The sequence below is a fragment of the Cyphomyrmex costatus genome, unplaced genomic scaffold, assembly GCF_001594065.2.
Source record: "Cyphomyrmex costatus isolate MS0001 unplaced genomic scaffold, Ccosl1.0 scaffold30, whole genome shotgun sequence".
NCBI lineage: Eukaryota > Metazoa > Arthropoda > Insecta > Hymenoptera > Formicidae > Cyphomyrmex > Cyphomyrmex costatus.
Window position 1 is genome coordinate 465,825 of NW_017277125.1, and position 24,076 is coordinate 489,900.

Genomic DNA, 24,076 nt, shown 5'->3' on the forward strand with positions numbered 1-24,076 from the left:
TTTTTTTTTTTTTTTTTTAATAAAATAATGAATCTAGAACTAATTGTAAAATAATAAAAATTATAGGAATTAAATACATACCTTGCTTATTAATATTAAAGGTAAATCCATTATCTTCGAATATTTGTTGATGTTCTATAAGTATCGTTTCATTTAATGCAGAGAAATTCAGCGATTTTGGTACAATAAGCTTCTGAGTTTTCAGCTTTGTTTCATTACTGAGCTTCTCGAAGCGAAATTTTTCGTCAGTGGCGTGTTGGTCGATAATAAATAAATCGTCCTCCAAACGAGCTATTATGAAACCAAGATTAAACTGACCTATTATCTCCATCTATAATGTTTCGACGTTAATGAAAATTACATAGTAAATTATAAATTTAATAATGGTATATATAATGAAGTATATTACATATCTCGCTCATTTGCTACAACAATGATACAATTCAAAGAGCAAAGTTTTCTAGAAAATGAGTTTGAATCATTATAATTTTGTGATATTAATTTTTTGATGAAACAATTGATTGTAGAGGAATAAAAATATATACTTTATTTTTTCACACACACATTTTTTAAAGCAATTGCAAAATGATAATTTTTTAGTTATATCGTTAAAGCAAATAAGCGATGTATAGTAAACAATTATCCAATGAAAATTATATGTACATTTTTTATATATACATTACTAACTTTGCCAAATGAATCTTTTGTTAATTCTTTTTGCAGTTCTTTTTCAGCTTCGCCTTGATTAGCTTCCATTTGTACTCTATATTTTATTCTTTTAGCAGTACTAGAAGGTGTTTTAGCGACATTCACTTTTTCGATTAATTTTTCTTTTATTGTTATTATACTTATCACCATGTCAATATCTACAGGTTTTTTCATTGATTTAATATTAGTCTGAATATCACTTTCTTTCGTAATATACGATGCAGAAGGTGATACTTGTAATCTTTTAGCTGGTGGTTGCATATGACTAGACGAAATTGTCCTTTTCAAACCAAAATTTAACTCTGTCAAAGTCTTGACTGTAAAATTCCCTTGCAATTTGTCCCATTTTGCAGTTAAACTGAATTTTAATGTCGCTAATATGAGGCGTTCTTGCGTAACAAATATTGTCCTTTTATCGGGAGTAACATTAACGTCGGCACATTGCCGGTCTAATTTTATATTAAAAAAGACAAATGGATACTGTTTATTGTTGTATTTATGATATACACTGTTGACCAATTTACTGATCTTTGTGAGATCACACGGCCGACCGTTCACATAAAAAAATTGTCGATCGGGCGAAGAACGTCCGACTGTATGATCGCAAGTGCTCACGTAACACTCCCAATCGAAATCTACAGTAATATCATTAGGCAAATTGTATTCTTGTAATACTGTTTCGTCCGGAGGTTGTAATTCGAGTTTAACGATTCCGTTCAAAGACTTCTTGCCAAATACAGAATTGACATTGTTCAGAACATTATCGGTACTTCTAGTGGCCACAATAAGATTGGGCGATTTACCCGCTATTAAATTGGAACATGTAATCTTGACATTGGTAGACACTAAACAGTAATTGTACAAGACTTGGATAGCGCGCGCGTATTCTTTCTTCAGATTTTTCTGAAACTCCTTCGCTCTCACGGGTAGATTTTTGAATATGTTCCTTACATGCACTGTGGTACCTTTTTCTCTGGCACACGGTTCCTTCTTTGTAAGCAAGCCGTTCTTGTCAAATTCCAATTTAAAACCATGTTTACTCATTCCATGCCTGGTAACAATGCTCAACTCGGACAAGGCGCACAATGAACTCAATGCTTCGCCACGGAAGCCAAATGTATTTACTTCAGTCAAATCTGTGAATTCCCGAAGCTTCGAGGTGTGATGTTTTAAGCCTGATGAATGAAAAAAGGGTTGCTGTATTAAGATACTATTAAGATAATTATCTCTACTGGACTCATATGATTTATAATACTAACATATTATATTAAAAGGTAAAATGTAAGCAAATGTAAGCAACAGCACTGTAATTAGATCTTTCATATTTGGATCCATTGAATCGATAAATGTTAATAATATCTTAAATCAAATCATCAATTATAAACTGAGAGTGACTCCAAGAAAAGTTTAAACATTCAGCACTTATACCATAATTACTATTTTTGTTCTTTTAATATTTCTCTTTAATTTCTTTAATAGATTTATTTTAAATTAAATTCTAAACTAAACTAATTTTTGTTAAAACGCGAAATAAATGAATTATTCCAACTATTGTTTATTATTTCGTAATTTATGGGGCTACCTAAGCCTTCAAAGTCTTGTTCCGAAACGCCACTGCCATTGTCGTTGACACTAATGCAAGTTTTACCATAATCAGCAAGTTTAACATCGATCACTGTAGCACCACTATCCAGACTATTCTCCACTAACTCTTTAATTGCGATCATAAGATCGAGCACCACCTAATAAAATATTTGTAACATAGTATCTTTTCTTATAAGAGATATTACTTTACAATACTTTACAATTGTTTTAATTATATTTTTATTTTTCAATTATAGTTGTAAAGCAATATTATCCATAAATTTATAAAGCTCATATTTATTGTTTTTCTTTTTCTCAATGAAGATAGACATAAAAAAAGGATAACAGGCGTGAATGGTAATATACATCAAACCCCAGATTTACAAATCTTGGACAATACTGCTTTACAATTACAATTAAAAAATAAAAATATTTAAAAAATTGTACAATAAAAATATAAATTATAAATTGTATAAACAATAAATTGTAAAATAATATGAAATTGTATATATATTGTATACATATTGATTGTTTTTACATTCACGCTTACTTATGTTCTTTTTATTAATTACATACTTAACCTCACCTGGCCAGAGCAGATATGATGGATCGTTTCTTTGTTTATAGCTTCTATCTTCTTCGACTTTTCAGTCGTTGCAACAGGTTCATCCATAGTTCGTCTTGTCTGCACATATACTCGGCGTCACGAATATTAACACCATGAAATTGCGTTAGTAACTATAAACTCGAAATCACTCGAAATGTGCGCGTCCATTATGTCGTATACGTCCTACAGCCGTTAACCGTAGCGTAACATAAGGAATTATTGGAGAGTATTTTAACTTCTTTGCTGCTTGATGTTTAAGTTATTGTAGAATTTAATAATGGTATAAAGTATATATTTAATAATAATAATTATAATTTTATGTAATACATTTTTATATACATAGTAATATAAAATATTTCATACATTATAAAATTCCTGAGTTACAAGAATTATAAAAACAAAACTGTATTTCTTTTAAAACAATACCTAGATTTATAATTTGTAATTATTTGATTCAAAGCTTTATTTTTTAAATAAAAATTAGCTGTAATCAAGAAAAAATAAATCTAGATTCACATTTGAGACATATAAAATTATTTCATATATTGAGCAAACGTAAAATTATATGTATGCATGATTTAAGCACATAAAAATGTATCAACAAAATAATCTATTACTTTCATATATTTATTAATAATTATTTTATACATTTATTAATGTACACTACACCTTATTAAAAACGTATATTTTACAAATCCGACCTAACTCCAAATCCAGGACCTGGTGGCGGAGTCGTTAACGACGTAAGTCCACCAGCAGGATCAGCTGCGAATCTTGGAGAATTCTGTGGGCCTGGTGGTGGCCTCTCACCCTTCTTGAAAGCATTTATTATAGTTGTCGCAGTCTCCGGAGTCAAATCCTCCTACAAAAGAAAAAGAGACACAGAAATAAAACGGCATCATTTTTGCTTAAAATTACCATTGTTCTTTAAAAAAATAAATATCAAATAAAAGAAAATGATAATAAACATACGTACATAATAATCGTCGTTTACTTGAAACATTGGAGCATTGGCGCAAGCACCAAGACACTCCACTTCCGAGACGGTGAACAGCTTATCCGCGGAGGTATCTCCAAGTTTACAGTTTGTAGCTTTCGTCACGGCATTAACTATCGAGTCAGAGTCTCTCAGCCAGCATGGAGTGCAAGTGCAAATCTGTACATGATATTTGCCCATGGGCTTGCGATTGAACATCGTGTAGAACGTGGCTACTTCGTACACTCTCATGCGCGGCACGTCCAATATCTCGGCGACTTTGTGCATGGCAGAGATGGGCAGCCAGCCGTGTTGACGTTGTGCCAAGTCCAACAGAGGTATCATGGCACCGCGCTTGTGGCCTTCAGGATAGATCGCGAGAAGTGCCTCGATCCGTTTCGTGTTTGCCTCATTGAACTCGAATGGTATGTTAGGATTGTCTTGCTCACTGTCTCTGTGCTAAAATTTAAATATTATATAATATCCTGATTGAAAGTAATTGTTATTGTTATTTATTGTACAAGATGTTTCTAAGTAGGTGCGAAAGCCATTAGGAAATGATTCTTTGTTGAAAATTAAAAGTTTTTTATATACTTCTATATCTCTTCCTGACAAATTACATTTCTTCAAAGGAAGAAGTAAAAATTAGATTTTTTTTTTTTAGTTTTCTTTTTAATAATGAAAAATGTTCACAAAATTTAATTTTTTACATATGTCTAAAATTTGAAAAAAAATTAATAAAAACTTAATTTTTACCTGTAGACTGTAACTCTTCAGAGAAAAATATAAGAGTAGGCGTTTATATGAAAGATCTCTCCTTAATTTTCAACAAAGAATTGTCTCCTAACATTTTCTTGTGTTCTGTATAGTTATACTATATAGAAATACTTACAATAAATAGCTGATCTGACGCATGATTTGCTGTTGTTTGCATTCCCCTAATACTTCTTGGAATCTGTCAAAGATAGAATTAAATTAAATATGAGTGATAGATTAAACGGTAAGTAAATTAAGTGACAGATTGTTGAACTTTACAAGCTAAAGAAATCTTTTTTTGCTTTGTGCTTTTGAACGTGCCAACGTTTTTATCTTTTATGCCTTTTTATTCATTATCTTATAAATTTATGTAAAATTAACAGAAGCAAAAGGCTAAGAACACAAGGTAAATAAGGTAAAGTTACTAAATACAAGATATGCATGTTTTATATTAAATAAATCATGATCTTCCAATAAAAAAAAAGACAAGTAATTTACATTATAAAAGAAAGTGTTTCTAGAGTCAATACAATTAAAAATTGAAGATTATATAAGGTATTTGAGGTTAGGTATTAATGTAGAGAAGTAAACATGAATACAGCGATATGAATTTCCAAGAAATAATCACTTACGAAGAGCCCGCAAGCTCGACGTAGAGACACCAGCATGTCGATGCTGAACGACAGGTGAGACGATAAAATTCTTGTCGCACTTCGTCAGACAAACGTCAATTGATATCAACCACTACCAAGCATTCCCTCGTTGATTATCACGTCAGACTCAGACTATCCCCACTATATCTCGTTATTTTATTGTTCGTACGTTGCAAGTATTGCAGACTGCAGAATTGCAACTGCACTAAAAAAGGAGGAAGAATAAGAAGTTCCACAAAAATCAAAAGCACGTCAAATGAGTCACAAATTAATGTCATCAAATTCGGTGCTGGAGTGAGCTAAACTAAATAATTACCAATTTCAGGTACGTCAACTTTCATTTGCTGACGCTTTTTAGAAATTAAATTTTGAAATCAATAAAAAGTTTTTCTCATTCTCTTGGATGCAGTCGAGTTAGAAGTTGCAAAATGCTACAGCAGTATGAAATAGGTTAAATATAATTTAATCTGACTTAACCTAATTGCGTATCTAAAGGTGCGTTCTGCATGATGTGAATCAATTATCCTTGTTTAACATGTAGTGAGCTACAAGGATAAACGATACATTATGCACACTGATTTAGCTTTAAAAAAAGGCTATCACAATCGACTGCATCGTGTTATTTATCTCCTCATCGACCATGTAAATTTTAGCTTAGAATATATTAGATATGCCTATTATTTTATTACAGAAATTTGTTGTTGTACATGAGAGGAATAAGCATAACATAAAACTCGTTAAAATGAAATACAAACGTTTTCTCGAGCAACATATAACGGTTTATAATGGACAACTGTATTGTTATCTGTGCAAGATAACATTACAAAACTCCAAAAAAGGAAAGCGTCATATCAAAGAAGCTCACTCGTCTATCAGCAGTCAAATGTTTGATTTCCTAAATAAAACCAACTTGACAAAAAATAATTGTATGCAGTTAGTAAATCAGGGTATTATAGTAAGAGAAATACAGCAAGATTATTTCTGTCTATATTGTCAAAGTTCAATATCTTCTTTACATGTTTTTTCTCAACATTTAAAAGAAGAAAATCACCGCAAATGTATAAGTTCTAAATCTATATTAAAGCATTCTACAAAGCAGCAAAAGTCAAATGACAATATAAGTAATAAACAAAACAATGCTTCTATAGATAATTCAATGAAACATAAAGTTGAATCAAATGCAATAGTACAGTCAATCAGTAAGAATACATTAATAACGAAAGATACATCAAACAGTTCTATGCAGATAACAAATGAAACTATTACAAATGTGCCTTATGCATTAATGGAGAAAGCAAAAACGTATAAACATCTTTTAATACAACATACAATATATACAATACATATATACAATGGACAATGGTACTGTCATCTGTGTGAGTCTATGTTACAAAACTTGTCAGATATGATTTGTCATTTACAAGAAGTTCATCCAGATAGTGGCATATACATACCAGATTTTTTTGATCTATCAAAATCTATTAAATTATCGGATACAAATTGTAGTGAATCATTAAATCATGAAACAGCAAATCAGGATCATATACTGCAAGATTATTTTTGTGTATCTTGCCAATGTTCTCTGCCTTCTTTAAATCATTTTTATGAACATTCAGTTGGAAAAAGACATAAGCACACGACCCAATGTAGTAAAAAATACGTAAATGCTAGTGTTGTACTGGGAAAACCTGCAGATAAACCAAATTTAAATAATAATACGATTAATAATCAAAATATATCTGCTGATGTACAAAATAAAAGTGATTTAATTAGAAATCTTCCAAGTAGCTTTAAAGCAGAAGAGAAAAGTACAATTTCATTAAAGTCTTATAATAATGATAGTATTAATGAGGGTCTGCAAAATAAAGGCTGTATTCATATGGCTTTTTGTTGTTTGTGTGATACATTTATCTATAGAACTACTATAAAAGATCATATGATATGTAAGAACCATAAGTCCGCTGTATCTGTACTTTTAAAAAAGCAAAATTCTAATCATCAAATATGCATTATAAAGTTAGAAGAGGAAAGGAAAACTCTTAGGCCATTACAATTAAATAATAAAAAATTCGATGGAACCATATGGCCAGAACACACAGAAACTGTAGCAAAGTATACTTGCGATCAATGTAATCAAATGGTCGAGCAGGATGATGTAATAAATCATGAAAGAATAATACACAAAAGTAATATATTTTCTATAAGGTTTATCTATAATTGGTCGCCTAGTAATAAAAATCTTAACGTCAATATTTATTATCCACTGTTTAAATGTTCATTCTGTAATAAGATAATACATGGCATAGCGTTATTACAAGCTCATTTTTCGAAATATGAACACAAAGAAAATATAAAATCATTGACTGACATTAAGAGATGGGAGTATGATGGTTGTAAAAATATACAAATTTATTTAGAGCCAATTGAATTTTTAAGCCTGATCTCTTTTGAGAATAATAATGGAACTATTAAAATTCAGGAGCAGCCTGTGATATATATTAAAAACCATTATACAACCCTTTGTAAAAATGCAGTAAAAACGCCGAAAACATTTACTTACGTTTGCTTTGACTGTAATTGTACAGTTTATGAAATCAACGGCGTAATTAACCATTTATGTAATACGTTAAGACATTTGAAGCATTTTCAAAATATTTTTCTCACATATAAGTATATACATAATGTATCTACATCAAAAAAGCTTATCATAAATAAAAATGAACATGAAGTAAAGTCTCCAGTTTCTAAAAAGAATGTATCAATTGACAACGAATTATTAATGGAACGTAACATTGACAAAACACAAGTAAACACAGGACAATATGGCAATCATAACTTAATAGCTGAAATGGATTCCAGTGATACAAATAATAGAATCAGTCAAAATGAAGAAAATAATTCCAGCTTTTTTATATCTCTCGATATATTTGCAGAAATTAATACATTAATAAAAAATAATTATGACTCAAATCGATTGTCTGCAAAGTTAAGTAAGAAGAGCGCTCTGGATCGTTATAATAAAATATATAGGAAAGATTTTCTCGACTTTGAAGAAATTATATTTGTTTGCAACAAAAGAAAACTGACGAAAATTAAATCGAATTTGGAATTTTTCGTTCCACATTTTGACAAAATGCTTTGCCTTGTGTGTGACAGTATGCAATTATGTAATACGCAGGCAATATACGATCATATAAATTCTGAAAAACACATTATACAATTTAACATGCTACATGAGAATAAAGAACATTTGAAACTATTAAAGCAGCTAGTGAAAATAAAACCTGCATATGTCAAATGTTTTGCTTGTGATATATATAAATTTCAGAATGTAACATCTAACATAGATTTTAAAAATCATATATGTACTCCTTTGCACAAGAACAATTGTAAACGATTGCGTAGTCAGGTTGAGTTCATATTGGAAGAATTTGAAAATTTATGGTATAGTATCCAGTACTTTGCTTGCGTCGATTGCAACACAAAATTCAAAATGAAGATAAAATTTATGGAACATCTTAATAACAAGCACGAAGAAGTTATAAAAAATAAGATTAATTCGAGGTTTGATTTTTGCTTAACGTGTGCGACTTTATGGTACAAAAATGAAACTAATAATAAAGACGGTACAAATTATGAAAACCACTGTCAGACACAAGTACATCAGTATCTAAAAAAAAGTAATGACTTCGCAGTTACTCCGCTGCCGCAACCTCTGCAAAAATTGTTGAGAAATGTTAACGAAATTTCTGCTGATCTGTTCAAATTGTCGAACGAAGCATTAAATGATCCAAAAGTGACTCAACTTACAGATGCTTTGAAGCACATCTTTGGAACATATCAGCTTCCTGTCGAAGTATTCACGTTTGGTTCAAGAGTTACTGGTTTAGCGTTAACAAACAGCGATATCGACATATATCTTAACTTCGGTAAATATATTTATTTCTGATTTTACCTATACGAAATTTATTAAACAATTATATTTCTAAAGATCATAGATATAACACATTTTTTTATTATCAAAGTATTATATATTTGAAATGATTTTTTAAACAGATTTTAATACTTTTCAAAACAAAAGTTCATCAAAATAAAAGTACATAAAAAATTTGTAGGAAAAAAATGTAAGAAAAAATTATGATATAAAACTATTAATGATATTAAAAATAATGTTTATATTAGGTGACAAATGTATCGAGCCTGAATCGATTAAGAAAAGGAGTAAACAGATTCAAAATTGTTTACGTACCGAGCATGAGAATTGGGATATAGAATTAACTTTGGACAGGAGTAGAACTCCTATAATAAAAGTAAAGCACAGATCAACGGGACTACAGTGCGATATCTCGTTTACGAATAGTCTGTCAGTAGAAAATTCCAAGCTTATTAGGTATGAAATACAATATTATTGTACTTCTTAGAAGTATCATGAAATATGTTTCAAAATAACTAAAAAATTTAGATCTTTTAATACCGCATATCCACCGTGTCAAAAATTGACACTGTTTCTGAAAAAATGGCTGTCGCTGGCGGGTTTGAGTGGTCCTGACGGAATAACAAATTACGCTCTTGTTTGGTTAGTCATCTTTTACTTGCAAGTCAAATTTAAAATTCCGAGTATTGCTGACTTAATCAAAACCCATAATCAGTCAAAAATCATCTCTGGTAAGTATTTTAGAGATTTCTAATTTAATATATTGTATCTAGCACGTTATAGTTTATGGAGTCTGTAATTGTGGACAAAATCTTATTTTGTCATAATAATAAATCGTAATTTTACACATATTTTAGGATTGGTATAATACTGATATTTATCTTGTTATACTCTAGGTTGGGAAACTGGAGTCAGTGATACTATTTTTATCAATATACCGCAACAAACGATACGTAAACTGTTGATAGGATTTTTCGAATATTACGGAGGTTTCGATTACATGCATCTCATCATATGTCCATTATTAGGTAAAACATGTCAAAAGAAAGCTTTTACTGAAGTGTCGATTTTACCTAATTCTATGGCACTTTATATTACACAATTGCATAAGAACAACCCAGAATATTTTCGTATTGATTCACCTATGTGTGTGCAAGATCCGTATGATCTCTCACATAATTTAACGAAGGCTGTGTCAGTTTTCATGCTTAAACGTTTTAAACGCTATTGTAATGAAAGTTTATCAGTATTATGTAACGTTACTGCTAAATCATTTTTAAAAAAATTAGATTAGATAAAATTATTTTTTTTTTAAGACACGTTTTTAGGAGTAATTTTATATAAGAAGTCAATTATTTTTTTATTTCTTTCGACTATAATGTTTATAATGAAACATTGCTAATGAAACTATAATCTTATATGCGTGTGTGTATAAGATTGATCATTATAATGCTTGCAAAATGCATTATAATTGTGGTAACCGGTATTTTTAAAGAATCGTAAATATTGTATAAAATAACATTTTTAAGAAAGCCATTTTAATTACTTATTTCATAGTTTTAAAGTGAAGGGAATCAATTGTATTCGCACATATATATGTTACCTTTGTATTTATATGGAATCAATTGTATTCGTACATATATATTTTGTATAATTTTATTTCATTCTTTACATGTAATGTGCATTTACACATGTACTTCTTTTGCATTTAAAATTTATAACTGAGCTAGATTGTTAATTGTAGCCTAAAAAGTTTTTATTGATATAATTTTTTACATTTTCTCTGCTGAAAATAAACTGTATTATGATTGTTATATTTGATTTTATTTTATGGATTATATATTACTTATTATATAAACTTTGACAGTTGTATCGTTAAATATAAGTGTTACAATAAACTGCCATCATCCCATTATCATTGTAATATATAATGTGATTTTTAAAGCAAAAAATACTTACTTTCAGGAAAGAATTACCTCGACAAAGTTCTATTTTTATATACAAAAGAAAATATATAAACTATGTATGTTGTATTTCATGTTTTGTAATATTGCGATCAGAAATATGCTATTAATGCTATTTGTATCATTCTATCTTTATCTTTCATTAGACGTAAAATAAAAATAAAATGACATAGATAAATAAAATGACAAATCACGTTAATAGCGTCCCTCTGAATACACCGTCATTATAGAAAATATATACAGATAATAAGTTATCATTAAAAAAGTAATTTCTTTGTTGGATAAATTATAACATTATAAAATAGGACAATAAACATTGATTATGTATTTAATAAATACATAAAAGAAATATTTTAATTTTTTTAAATAGACTGTTTACTTTTCTGTAACGAAAATAAGATGTAAGAAGAAGAGGCAAAAGACTTCTAATGTCAAATAAAGTTTAATGTAGTCACATATTCTGATTTATTCTCGATTCACTTTCTTCTTGTACAATGTCTTGCTTCCATATATATTCTTTTATATACTTATTCTTAGGTATGCAAGATTGTTTACATGTGAAAACGGCCAATATTCCCCAATCAAGGCATTTCATAACATCTTTTAAGTCGAGAAAATTTAATAGTTGCGGCATTATCTGTAAATTATATTTTTAAATTAGATAAAAATATGACATTTTGTTAAACAGCAAGTTTATTAATTGTAAGTATGCAAAGATTTTTTCTGTGATTTTATATTATTAAATTTAATATGATTTTAATAAACTTTCAAACTTCATTCAAGGTTGTGCCATATATTTCAAGATTACGTTTACACGGAATATTTATGTATTATTTATATTAAGTTTACACAATTTTTTCCCAATTTTTAGACAATATAAGCAAAGTAAAATATTATAAATTAGATAACATAATAGAAGAAAAAGTGAATAAATTTTATGATTAGTAATATATTTGATTTTAACATTTATAAATAAAAAGATATAAGCGATATAAAAGTTCGAAGACAATCGAAGAGCCGTATTAACATTTTAAAACATTACTTAAGAGAGTTTCAAGATAAGAACAAACTATGAATATTGATCATAGTTTACATTATGTAATTTACAATATATTGTGTATATACACACATAGATATAAATTACTATATTTTATAATAAATGTGCAACCCCCTGACTCCACTTATATATGAATGAACATACTTGAAATTCAAACTGTCTATCGCCATTGCATTCTGGACATTTTGGTACATCTGTTATTTGTCCATGTGATGAAATATATAAAACCTTTCCTCCTCTATCATATCTGTCAAATAAATACGAATTAAGCTATGAATATAAATTTAACTGTTTAAAGAGACATACCTTAAAATCTGATCTGGATAATCATCTATTTTTAAACGAAACTTTGCAAACATTTTATCCTTTTCATCGTTAGCCATCTGTAGTAAATCATTGTTAACATCTTCATTCTGAAACGTTCCAGCTTTGCCATCCTGTATCATTGCATTGTATTTTTCAATTTCTTTGTGTTCACTATCAGGATCATTCTGTTTGATATTTTCTATTACAGTGATGTCATCCTCTATCACAATCTCATACTCAGGAAACAGGAATCTACTGTCATTTTTTGCTTCAGTACCACATATATCTTTATGTCCATTCTTCCAATCACACACTTGATGTACACGAGAACAATAATTGACCACTTTACATTTGCCACAGTGATTAGGCGCTAAAATTCCACATACGCAGCATGTTTTTACCCATTGAGATACATCTGCAAAGATAACAAATTATTACTTGTATATTTCTATTAAAATCATCAATTTTAATCCATACAATTTTATTAGTTACTACAGAAAAATAGCTTGTATCATAATATAATACCAATATCCATTCTCCAGTCCTTCTGTTCCATAGGTGGTTCAGCCGGATAAAAATCATTTATTCTACTTAGCTGCGATCGGAAGACCTTTAGGTTCCCATTCTGATTCGGTCTACAACAATTGGCGTTCTTGCACACAAAGATATAGACAGTTCTGTGAAATGCGTTAGAGTCTTCTTCGTACGGTGCATAAATTTGGCAGAGAAACACACATGGATCACCACAGTAATCGCACTCCAAGTCGTCTTTACCAAGAATACTTTTCAGATCGAGCCAGGCCGGCTTGCCACCTACTTTATTAGGGTAGAATCTGCTTTCGAGTCGCCAACTCTCACATTTTTCCACGAATCCCAGATCGACTGCCATGGCTGATCAATCAACAACAAAAAAAAATATCGAAATTGCACATCAATGTGATCAATGGATTACAAATAGGAATAGTGTGGCACTCACTTAAAACCTCGAAATGTCAAACTAAACTTGACTAATTCACGTGGTTGTTCTCATGTGCTCTTAAGTGCCATTTCACGCAGTATCAAAACGCTATTGTCTGTTTTTGTTTGTTTAACGGACCGATAATCATTGGGAAGATTCGAACCAAAAAATCGTGGACATTACCGACACGATCATAGTTCAATGTCCACGTTTTGTGGACAAAGAGGCGCTTCAAAATAAATTATCCGGGCATGGCCGCTCTCATTTTCATAGCGCTGCTGTTGCAATCTTCGGCACTGCTACCTATCTCCTATACCTCTCGGTTGTATATGTTGATATCTGTCATTGCCATTGCTTGTAAGGTTAGCTTATCTGTCCAACTGTAAAAGTCAGCTGAGAATCCCTGCGTTTTTCAAAAGCCGCAGTGAGGATGACGTCCTGTTTCGAGAATATGCAGGTGCCGTCCTGCGTCTGGTTCGAGGGCGGCGAAAAGAGAAACGCGCTCGTTTCAATGCTCGCAGGCACACTGGTAAATCCATGAGTTTCACACCTACGACATTTTGTCACGATAAACAAACACATCTACTTCCCATAAACACATTTGTCGATAAACATCGATTTCTGATAATGCTCTCTTGTCTTTCTTTGGTTCTTTATTGAGCCTTGGAGTATCGTATAATATCGTAAATATTTATCTTGTACAAAGGTTGCATGCTTTTAATGACTCACATTTCTCACATTAACTTTCCTCCTGCAATCGAAATTCTTACTGAAACCCTGTTTTAGTTTTTTGTAGGATGGTGGTTTATAATAGACGCGCACGCAAAATATCCTGATGAAATGTCAAATGCATACCATGTTTGTGGAGTATTTGGTACTGTATCACTCTTCATGTAAGTATATTAATAACATTTTCAATAGTATGTATAAACTTTGGCCAAAAATATATTTTTTTAAGCACTTTATTAATCATTATATTTAATATTTTTGGTAAAGGTATATTGCAATAAAATGTATCATATAATCACTAATAGAATCCTTATTGTTATACATATTATGTTTATTGTTGTTAATTTGAAAAATAATTCTATATTCTTCTAGGGTCAATTCAGTGACAAATGCGCAGATAAGAGGAGAAGCTTACAATGGTGGTTGTTTAGGAGCAAGAGGTGCTCGAAGTTGGCTGTTTATTGGATTCGTTATGGGATTTGCAGCAGTAATAGCAGCCTGTTGGATTTTGTTTGCCAATTTTGTAGCAGCAGGTTATAATAGTATAATATATACATAAATCTATTCTTGTATTGCACTGGACTACATTGAAACTTTCTTTTTCACTTTGCCAAACTTTAAATATATATCTACTTCATTTTAAGTACAATGAGTACATACTAAATAGTTAGACTACAAAGACTAGACTTTATACATTGCAGAATTATAAATATGCATATAGTTATATCTTTAATTATTTTTATTTCTTTTATTTTCCTTATTTATATCCTTTATTAATTTATTTATTATTCTTTTATAGGCGCACCACATCATTGGCCAGGAGTAGGATTGTTCTTGCAGAATATATTCATTTTCCTGGGCTCACTCACATATAAATTTGGTCGATCTGAGGATCAATGGGGTTAATAAATCTGCGTACCGTTGGTGTAAAATATTTTTATTGCCGCATAGTCAAATCAGCACGAAACGCAGCTGGAAAAACTCATATCAACATCCAAGCGTGAAATTCAATTGCAGCAAATTTTTCTTATTGTAAACATTTCCTTATAAATGTGACAATTTTTATTTATATCCATTGGACTTATGAAAACAGATAGCAATTACAAGTTATAAATATACATATATATAATTTACTTTAAACGTAAGGAGACTAGATTATCGATTTTTGTATGATAGAACTATACACTATTTACGCTACGCTAATAATTTTAAATAGCATCGATAACTTTTCGATCTGTACATTATCAGATCCCATATTTATGTATCTTCTTCATCATTTTGTCAGTATCTTTTATTTGATACTTTTACAAGAAAGATAATTACAAATATCTGATATATTAAAGTTAAATAAATGAACTATGTTCCTAGGAAAAAAAAACGTTTTTAAGCATTGAACAAAGTATAACTTCATCAAAATACTTTTCTTCAATTTGATTAATTCTTTTTGCTTAATATACATTGCTTTTTTTTTATAGATTAGTTTGAATAAATCTTAAAACCTCATATAATTTTCAAAGCCATATGTAATATTATCACATTATTTAATAGAATAGTATTGAATGTGTATTATTTTATTGTCGAAGTTAATTATATTATGCCATTGCATTTAAGTATATTTATAAAGTAATCTTTTTATATATGATCTACAGTGTAATGATGTACAGTACAATTTAATGTGAGTGATCAAATTCGTTATTAAGTTACAGATAAAAAAGATATAAAGAAAATTTTTACCTTAAACAATGCTGTCGAAATGAATCCACATTTAAATTATTCACTATTATTTTAATTAAAATTATATAGAAAGAAATCGATTAATTTATTGTAGCAATTGCGAGGAAACTTAATGTTTTTTATTTTAATTTTTAAATCAATTTCTTTGAGTGCGTGAAATTAAGAGGTTTTTTTTGTTACTATAAACTATTAATAATAAATTAAAATTTAAAAGTTATAAATTTAACCAATCATTGTCGATTATTTTTCTTATATTCGACTGTGATTGGTCAATTTCTAGCTTCTGATTTAATACTGAATCGACTTTAAGAATGATCTACAATGCTTTCACTCTGCTCTTTTTGTTTCTTTTCTATTACTTGAGATAAAATTTAATGAACTCCTAAAGAGATATGAAACACAAAATTGTTAATTAAACGGCCAAAAGAAAAGAGAAAAAAGCAAGAAACAGAAAACAAAGATACACGTACTTTAACAAACAAAGAGCACATTGTAAATTAGCCTTTAAAGCCCACGTTCCTATTTTCCCTGCTAATGCTCCCGGAAAAATTGGTGTCATCGGTGCGGATTGCGCGACTCACAATTGGCTCCAATTTGCCAACGCGGTCCAATGGCGGAGCGATATTTGCTGAGTTCGGCCAATTGCAACGTGCCACACCAACACATGGTGCTAGATAGCACTGAATTCCATGGAGAGTGGTCGTGGTGGAGGGTGTCACACTCAGGTTTTTGTTGATTTAAAAAAGGCTGCGATGCGCGAACGTGTGTTCTGAATGGTGTACAGCTGAGAGCCGCTTCCTCTGAGTACGTCGTGTGTCATCGCGAGACCTGAGCTCAAGGTGAGCGCGCGTTAATCTGCCTGCTTTCCCGATCGACGTGTTCCACGTCGCCGGTATTCATAACCAACTTTGACAGCTAGACAGGGCATGACAGTACGTAAGTCTCGTGCCTTGATCCAGCGTGAGCGTGCACGTTAACGTTCTTGAGTTCTCATATGGATTTCCTTGGCATGATTTTACCTCACATCTGTCTCGATTTTCAGATGGGATTTTCACAGAGAGGTATGACGATGATTTCACTAACCTTACTCATAATTGCCACCTTCGTCGGCATCAGCGAAGAACTTGCCGTTATGAGCATCGACCTTGGTAGTGAATGGATGAAGGTCGCTATCGTCTCGGTATGTGACATCTATTTGTAGCAAATCCAACAGACTGACGGCTTTTCTACTAGAAAGGCTATATTCAACAGAGAAAGTAGCTTCTCCACTGTTGTACATTTCTTTAATATAACTAGTCATATTCCTAGTCTTCCAACCAAATGTATAAACCAATCATATCAAAGAATTTTACAACAGTTGCAAAGCTTTCATAGCCAAAGATTTATTAACCAAATGTCACTGTTACATTTTTATATTTAAAAAAATGAGCATGTTTCTTATGAAATGTCTTCGTTATTCTTTGATCTACAGCCTGGTGTTCCTATGGAAATAGCTTTAAACAAGGAGTCAAAGAGGAAAACACCAGTCACAATTGCGTTCAGGGATGGAGAGAGATCATTCGGCGAAGATGCTCAAGTAATCGGAGTGAGATTTCCTCAGAATACTTTCTTCTACATTCTAGACCTTCTAGGAAAACCTATAGACAATCCGTTAGTACAACTCTACCAAGAAAGATTTCCTTACTACAATATCATTGCTGATAACGAGAGGAAAACCATAGCGTTTAGATTAAATGAAAACACGACATACACTCCGGAAGAGTTACTTGCACAGATATTGCACAAAGGCAAAGAAATCGCGGAAGCTTCCGCCCATCAGAAGATCAACGAAGCCGTTATCACTGTGCCGGGATTCTTCAATCAGGCTGAGAGGAAAGCACTGATTCAAGCGGCAGAACTCGCTGGTTTAAAAGTATTACAGCTCATAAACGATTACATGGCGGTAGCTTTGAACTACGGTGTATTCGGTAGAACTGAGATAAACGATTCTGCTCATTACATTATGTTTTATGACATGGGAGCTAGCAGCACTACTGCGACGGTTGTTAGTTACCAAAACATAAAAACGAAAGAGAGGGGTTTCCTCGAGACCAATCCTTACGTTACCGTGTTGGGTGTGGGATACGATCGTACGCTTGGAGGATTAGAAATGCAAATCAGATTGCAGCATTATTTAGCACAAGAATTTGACGCTCTTAAAAAGACGCCAAACTCTGTGTTCAAAAGCCCAAGAGCGATGGCAAAACTTTTTAAGGAAGCTGGACGCGTCAAAACTGTACTTAGTGCCAATGCAGACCATTTTGCCCAGATAGAAAGTTTGATAGATGATATTGACTTCAAGTTGCAAGTCTCAAGAGAGAAGTTGGAAGAGATATGCGCCGATTTATTCGAACGCGTAGCAAATCCTGTGAAGATTGCATTAGAAATTTCAGGTGACCTACTTTTTTGCAGAATACTGATTCTTGCAAATATGTATACTTAAACACTAAACTTATTCATGTCAAAATATTTCAGGTTTGACAATGGATATTATATCACATGTTGTATTGGTGGGAGCAGGTACTCGTATGCCAAAGGTACAAGAAACACTGTCCCAATATGTAAAAACAGAATTATCTAAAAATGTAAATACGGATGAAGCAGCTGCTTTAGGGGCTGCGTATAAAGCAGCTGATCTTAGTCAGGGTTTCAAGGTCAAGAAGTTTGTCACAAAAGATGCTTTGTTGTTCCCAATTCAGATTACATTTGATAGAACTGTTGATAATAAAGTTAGACAGGTAGAATATTATGTTATGTAACTTAATCCTTCGTATTAAACGATAATATGTATCTTTTTTTTCTAAAATTGATTTTTGTATAGGTAAAGAAGACATTATTTGGCAGAATGAATCCGTTTCCACAAAAGAAAATTATTACATTTAATAAACACACGAGTGATTTCGATTTTCATGTGAATTACGCTGAGTTAGATTATTTGCCTGCTAGTGAGGTAATGTAAGTATCTACAACTATTATTTATTTGTAATACTAGGAACAAGTTAACACAGAAAATAGATTTGTTATTTTAAATATCAAAATGTTCATACTCCAAAACTATAGAGATTGAATTTTTTACAGTTCTATTGGTGATTTACATATATCTACTATATCGCTGAGTGGTGTAGCCGAAGCTTTAGAAAAGCATGCAAACGAAGGCGCCGAGAGTAAAGGAATCAAAGTGCACTTTAATGTAGACGATAGTGGCGTACTGAATTTATTGACTGTAGAATTAGTTTCCGAAAAATCGAGTACTGTTGAGGAAGAAGAGGGTACTTTCTCAATACTTGGCTCAACTATTAGTAAATTCTTTGCAGGTTTGTGCCGCAGGCAATGCAAAAAATGATGCCATTAGTTTTTGTTGCATGTTATGAATCTCACTTTTGAAGATATTTGCACTATACCGGTTCTTCTTTATATCCGATTTGTATATAATGAAGAACTGTTTTATTTTTCAGGAAAAAATATGTTATTTTTATTAATTAAAAATTGAAAAATCATTTCATGTTACGTTTTGAAATCATTTTTTGCAAGCATTTTTATATCAAGGAATAAGTAGATGTTTTAGAAAAATAGATGGTATTATCAATGAGAGTCAGATTTTGTTGTCATTAACAATTAAATTTTTGTAACAATACGATTTTAAAAAGTTTATACATTAATAGAATAATTTATCTTAATAGAACAACTCCTATTGCATTAATGGTAATATTTTTTATGGATGTATATTCATGGAATATTTATGTCAATTATTTTGTTATATGAGACAAAATTTTAAAGGCAAGTTAATTGCGTTTAAATTTGCACAATTGTCAATGACATAAAACTCTAGGCCCTGATTATAAATTGTATAAATATATATATATAGAGAGAGAAGCACGTATATTAAATGAAGTTCTTAAATTAACTTGAAAAGAAAAGGGCACTAGGAGTTAAGCGTAGATAACTTCACGCAACGTATCTAGCAAATCTATCTATTATAAAAAATTATTAAATAAATAAGCTTACATGTTTCGACTCATTTTTGAGCCTTCTTCAGAGACAATAAAATTTTCATAAATAAATTATAATTTAAAAAATAACAAAGATAAAAAGATGTTTAATCATAATGAGCTCACTCACAACCGAAAAATAGATTCAAAAGACAATTTCATCCTAGGGAACACAATCAAATGCATAATAACGGAAGAAAGGAAAGAAATAAAGAAAGTTGAAAAAATGGGAAATTCATTTTCCAGGATGTCATAGAAAAATAATCATTTCCAAATTAAATTTATCAAATTACAACTACCTCTCAGGAGTGAGGAGAATCACCATGTTCACCACGATACTGCATCGCAAAACAATCTCAAAACCGGTCTTCAGAACAATTTAGGCTAGTCAGTCTCAAACACAGTCAGTCACAGCAAATAGTTCGACGGTATCAAATTATCAAATCACAAAATTCAAGTGACCGGTTTTGAGATTGTTTTGCGATGCAGTATCGTGATGAATATGGTGATTCTTCTCACTCCCGAGAGGTAGTTGATAAATTGATAAATTTAATTTGGAAATGATTATTTTTCTGTGACATCCTGGAAAATTAATTTCCCATTTTTTCAACTTTCTTTATTTCTTTCCTTTCTTCCGTTATTATGCATTTGATTGTGCTCCCTAGGATGAAATTGTCTTTTGAATCTATTTCTCGGTTGTGAGTGAGCTCATTATGATTAAACATCTTTTTATCTTTGTTATTTTTTAAATTATAATTTATTTATGAAAATTTTATTGTCTCTGAAGAAGGCTCAAAAATGAGTCGAAACATGTAAGCTTATTTATTTAATAATTTTTTATAATAGATAGATTTGCTAGATACGTTGCGTGAAGTTATCTACGCTTAACTCCTAGTGCCCTTTTCTTTCCAAGTTAATTTTTGATTTATACAGGAGTTTGTTATTTAAGAATTAATATATTTTGAAGTTCTTAATCTTTCAGGTTCTTCTTTAGAAAAAGAGACAGTGGAAAAGACAGAAGAACCACCAAAGGAGGATATAAAACCAGTGCATGAAGAGCCAGAATTTTCGGAGTCAACAAAAGAGACAGATGAGAAGGAAAAAAAGAAAAGCGAAACAAAAGTGAACGAAGACAAGACTGCAAATAAAACCGAAAAGGCGGACAAAGAGAAAAAGGCTACAATCGTTCAAATTAAGGAACCTATCAGTTCGAAAGAGGTTAAATTAGGATCACAAATCTTGTCCGGTGAAAAACTTACAGAATCTCGAGACAAGTGAGTCATTAAACATATGTTTACTTATAATGTGAAGTAATTGAGAAATTATTTTCATTTTTAATATTCTGTAAATTTAAATTTCTTAAATATTAATAAGTGTTACTGTAACTTTCATTTTTTATTGTCGTTATTTCTTTTCATTCAACAAACAAATATAAAATCGGCATAATTATGATAAATATAATTTCTACTATTTTAATAAAACTCTCTTCTTTTTCTTTTAGGATACATCGTTTAGATGTGCATGATTCAGAGAAAACGCGTCGTGAGACTGCGTTGAACAACCTCGAGTCATACGTAATCGACGCGCAGCAGAAATTTGATTCTAAGGAATTTTTAGACGCGGCTACCGATAAGGAGGTCGAGGACGTTCGAAAAGCGTGCGCCGAGATCTCTGAGTGGTTGTATGAGGATGGATTCACCGCAACTGCAGAAGTATACGAAGAGAAGTTAATGGAACTTCAAAAGTTAACCAACGATGTTTATGAGAGGGTTTCCGAGTACCGAGATCGACCGGAAGTCTTAAACGGCATGGTTTCGCTACTTAAAGGCAGTAAATTGTTTCTAGAGAATATGCGCAATTTGAGTCTAACGAGTGAAGTTATTACGCCTATTGAAATCGAGACGTTAGAAAAAGCGATCAACGAGACACAGGTAATGGTTTATTTTTAATATCTAAAGCGATTTTTGAAATTGAAACACGCTATTATTATATGTCTATAATGTTAGTGTAACACAAAAAAATATTTTAGGATTATTATGATACGATTTCGAAATATTTCGTGGATGCACCGCTAAACATACCAGTAAAATACAAGATCCGCCAAATCGTGAATAAAATGGATCTACTCGATAGAGAAATTAAATATCTTCTAAATAAGGTAAAGATTTGGAAACCGAAACAAGAAACTACGGCGAATCAAACGACAGATAGTAAGGCTGAGCGTACGATAGAGGAAAACGAAGACTCCGTAACCGATTCTGATACTAAAAGTGACAAATTTGCGGAAGAACAACTATCCGACAATGTAGAAGAGCAGCAACAAGAACCAATATCAGAAACAATGGACACTACAGAGGATCCGTTAAATCTACCGAAAAGCGAGAAACCGTTGACTAAAGAGAAAGTTCAGGAAGAAACGCATCATGAACTATAAGAAATAATTTATTTAAAAGTGTGATTCTCTGTTGTTGATCGACGATACTCGTCGATTTAGGCAATTTTTCTGTAGATTACTTTTGTCAGGTGCATTTAAGATCGAAGGGGGAATTCTCTTGTGTGTTGCCGATGAATAAGTTATTCTGCGAATGTGAATATAAGCTGTTCCATTTAATTAATAATATGCAACTATTTATACAAGGATATGGTTTTCATCATTCATTCATTACATAAATAGTTTTGCAAAGTTGTTGATCTTATTAAAAATGATTATGTTACACAAGTGCCAAGAAATAGCAGAGATTCTGACGATTTATTTGATAACGGATACGCATAAAATAGGCCAGTGTGAGATTTATCTTGAATTTTTGCAGTATAGATTTGTGACTTTACATGTAAAATGCTTCTGCTACAAGCATATGTTTTAATTGTATCACATGAGTTTTGCAGTATAAAGCATACTATTGCTTGTAAAAACACGAATGATGAGAATGTGTATAACATAATTTTCGTTCATAAAACAATTCTTGCATATCTTTCAGAAAAAAATGCATCTTCTTTCAGGGAATGTAGTAACATGTCTTATGTTCTCACAAATGTACATGTATATCAGTAGTTTTCGAATGAATTTATCACAATTCTTATATATAATGCATTGATTTGTATCATCTTTTTTATAAAGGAAGATTCACATAAGTCTTTCTATTTTATTTATATCATGTTAAAAAGATGACATTTCTAATAATCTATTTCTTGAAGAAGTGAGATAGAATATATTGATTATTTTATAAATAAATATAATAATTTACACAATATAAAATAGATAAAAACTAGTTCCTTGGAAATTATATAGAACAAAATTGCTTTTATTTGGCTACATAATTTATAATAGATGAATTCTTTGAAAATTACATAATATTTTACTTCCAAATGAGCGTTCAAATTAAAGAAATTATCATTCCAATTTATAATTGTAAATTTAAATATTTATATTTATTAATTTGAACTAATAAAAAATATATAAAAAAAGAAAGAGAGGGGAAAGATATTTGGAATAAAGAAATAAAATGTATGTGTCACCAATTATTTTTTGTAGATATAACGAAATTATTAAAAAGTTTAGATTTGACCATATAATATACTAAAATTAAGTATCGAAACCACAGACTTTCATATTTTCTCAGTGTTTTCTTTTTTTAATCGATTGAATCTGTATAAATTTAATCTCTGCCGCATCATTTCTTTTTGTCAGCTGCCATTTACTAGTGAGGTTATATACACATAATATCGTCTGCCTTTTCCACTCGCTTTTCGAATTTTTTTCTGAACATTACGAATTAAAACGTACCACTATTTACGTTAAATTGTAGAATATGTGGATGAAAACTTTAAAAGAAAGTTAAGAAATTGCTAGAAATTGTCAATCCTAATAATTAAAAAAAAAATGTGGTTAGATTGTACATTAACCCTTGGAGTTGGTGATGGATTTATATTGGGCTCACTATAAATCTCTAATTATAAATTTCTTTTTCTTTGTCAAAAATATCAATTAATTTTTTTTATGTTACATTTGAAAATTTGAATTATTCCTATTAAAATATATTTAGTATTCTTTTGCATTTTTTATATGAGTTTTTTGTCATCTT

General features: G+C 30.8%; 6 protein-coding genes across 8 annotated transcripts in view; 3 read left to right on the forward strand and 3 right to left on the reverse strand.

The window, feature by feature from the left end:
- Pms2 (mismatch repair endonuclease PMS2) overlaps positions 1-3,073 on the reverse strand; it is a 3,747-nt gene extending 674 nt beyond the window's left edge. The window contains exons 1-4 of the mRNA XM_018541805.1: positions 2,879-3,073; positions 2,291-2,450; positions 688-1,883; positions 82-331 (exon numbers count right to left, since the gene is read on the reverse strand). Coding sequence (XP_018397307.1) covers positions 82-331; positions 688-1,883; positions 2,291-2,450; positions 2,879-2,965 — 1,693 coding nt within the window. The 5' untranslated portion in view covers positions 2,966-3,073. The remainder of the gene's footprint in view (positions 1-81; positions 332-687; positions 1,884-2,290; positions 2,451-2,878) is intronic.
- A 498-nt stretch (positions 3,074-3,571) lies between these two features.
- ND-24 (NADH dehydrogenase ubiquinone) lies at positions 3,572-5,570 on the reverse strand. The gene is made up of 4 exons (XM_018541767.1): positions 5,264-5,570; positions 4,768-4,830; positions 3,876-4,334; positions 3,572-3,761 (listed from the first exon to the last, which is right to left on the reverse strand). Exons 1-4 carry the CDS (start codon positions 5,297-5,299, stop codon positions 3,588-3,590), a joined length of 732 nt encoding a protein of 243 aa, XP_018397269.1. The 5' UTR covers positions 5,300-5,570; the 3' UTR covers positions 3,572-3,587.
- On the forward strand, positions 5,298-10,491 carry LOC108775350 (terminal uridylyltransferase Tailor; the record flags this gene model as incomplete). The annotated part of the gene is made up of 6 exons (XM_018541680.1): positions 5,298-5,317; positions 6,521-6,848; positions 8,463-9,213; positions 9,467-9,674; positions 9,747-9,949; positions 10,115-10,491. Coding segments are annotated over exons 1-6 (1,887 nt in total), but the record flags the coding sequence as incomplete, so codon positions are not given.
- A 1,142-nt stretch (positions 10,492-11,633) lies between these two features.
- Zfrp8 (Zinc finger protein RP-8) lies at positions 11,634-13,632 on the reverse strand. The gene is made up of 5 exons (XM_018541840.1): positions 13,522-13,632; positions 13,071-13,436; positions 12,546-12,960; positions 12,384-12,486; positions 11,634-11,819 (listed from the first exon to the last, which is right to left on the reverse strand). Exons 2-5 carry the CDS (start codon positions 13,432-13,434, stop codon positions 11,634-11,636), a joined length of 1,068 nt encoding a protein of 355 aa, XP_018397342.1. The 5' UTR covers positions 13,435-13,436; positions 13,522-13,632.
- Positions 13,633-13,811: 179 nt separating this feature from the next.
- On the forward strand, positions 13,812-15,377 carry LOC108775478 (transmembrane protein 50A). The gene is made up of 4 exons (XM_018541859.1): positions 13,812-14,032; positions 14,290-14,396; positions 14,605-14,765; positions 15,032-15,377. The coding sequence occupies exons 1-4, from the start codon at positions 13,934-13,936 to the stop codon at positions 15,136-15,138; spliced, it is 474 nt and encodes a 157-aa protein (XP_018397361.1). The 5' UTR covers positions 13,812-13,933; the 3' UTR covers positions 15,139-15,377.
- Positions 15,378-16,672: 1,295 nt separating this feature from the next.
- Grp170 (hypoxia up-regulated Grp170 co-chaperone protein) lies at positions 16,673-22,771 on the forward strand. Of its 3 annotated transcripts, none has more exons than XM_018541750.1 (9): positions 16,673-16,902; positions 17,009-17,146; positions 17,438-18,398; positions 18,481-18,743; positions 18,827-18,960; positions 19,084-19,319; positions 20,977-21,268; positions 21,496-21,925; positions 22,024-22,771. In XM_018541750.1, exons 2-9 carry the CDS (start codon positions 17,009-17,011, stop codon positions 22,426-22,428), a joined length of 2,859 nt encoding a protein of 952 aa, XP_018397252.1. In that variant the 5' UTR covers positions 16,673-16,902; the 3' UTR covers positions 22,429-22,771. The 3 variants fall into 3 exon arrangements, with proteins under 3 accessions (XP_018397252.1, XP_018397253.1, XP_018397254.1); XM_018541751.1 differs by having other exon boundaries at positions 16,673-16,805; XM_018541752.1 differs by lacking the exon at positions 16,673-16,902 and having other exon boundaries at positions 17,113-17,146; positions 19,084-19,274.
- The last annotated feature ends 1,305 nt before the right edge of the window (positions 22,772-24,076 follow it).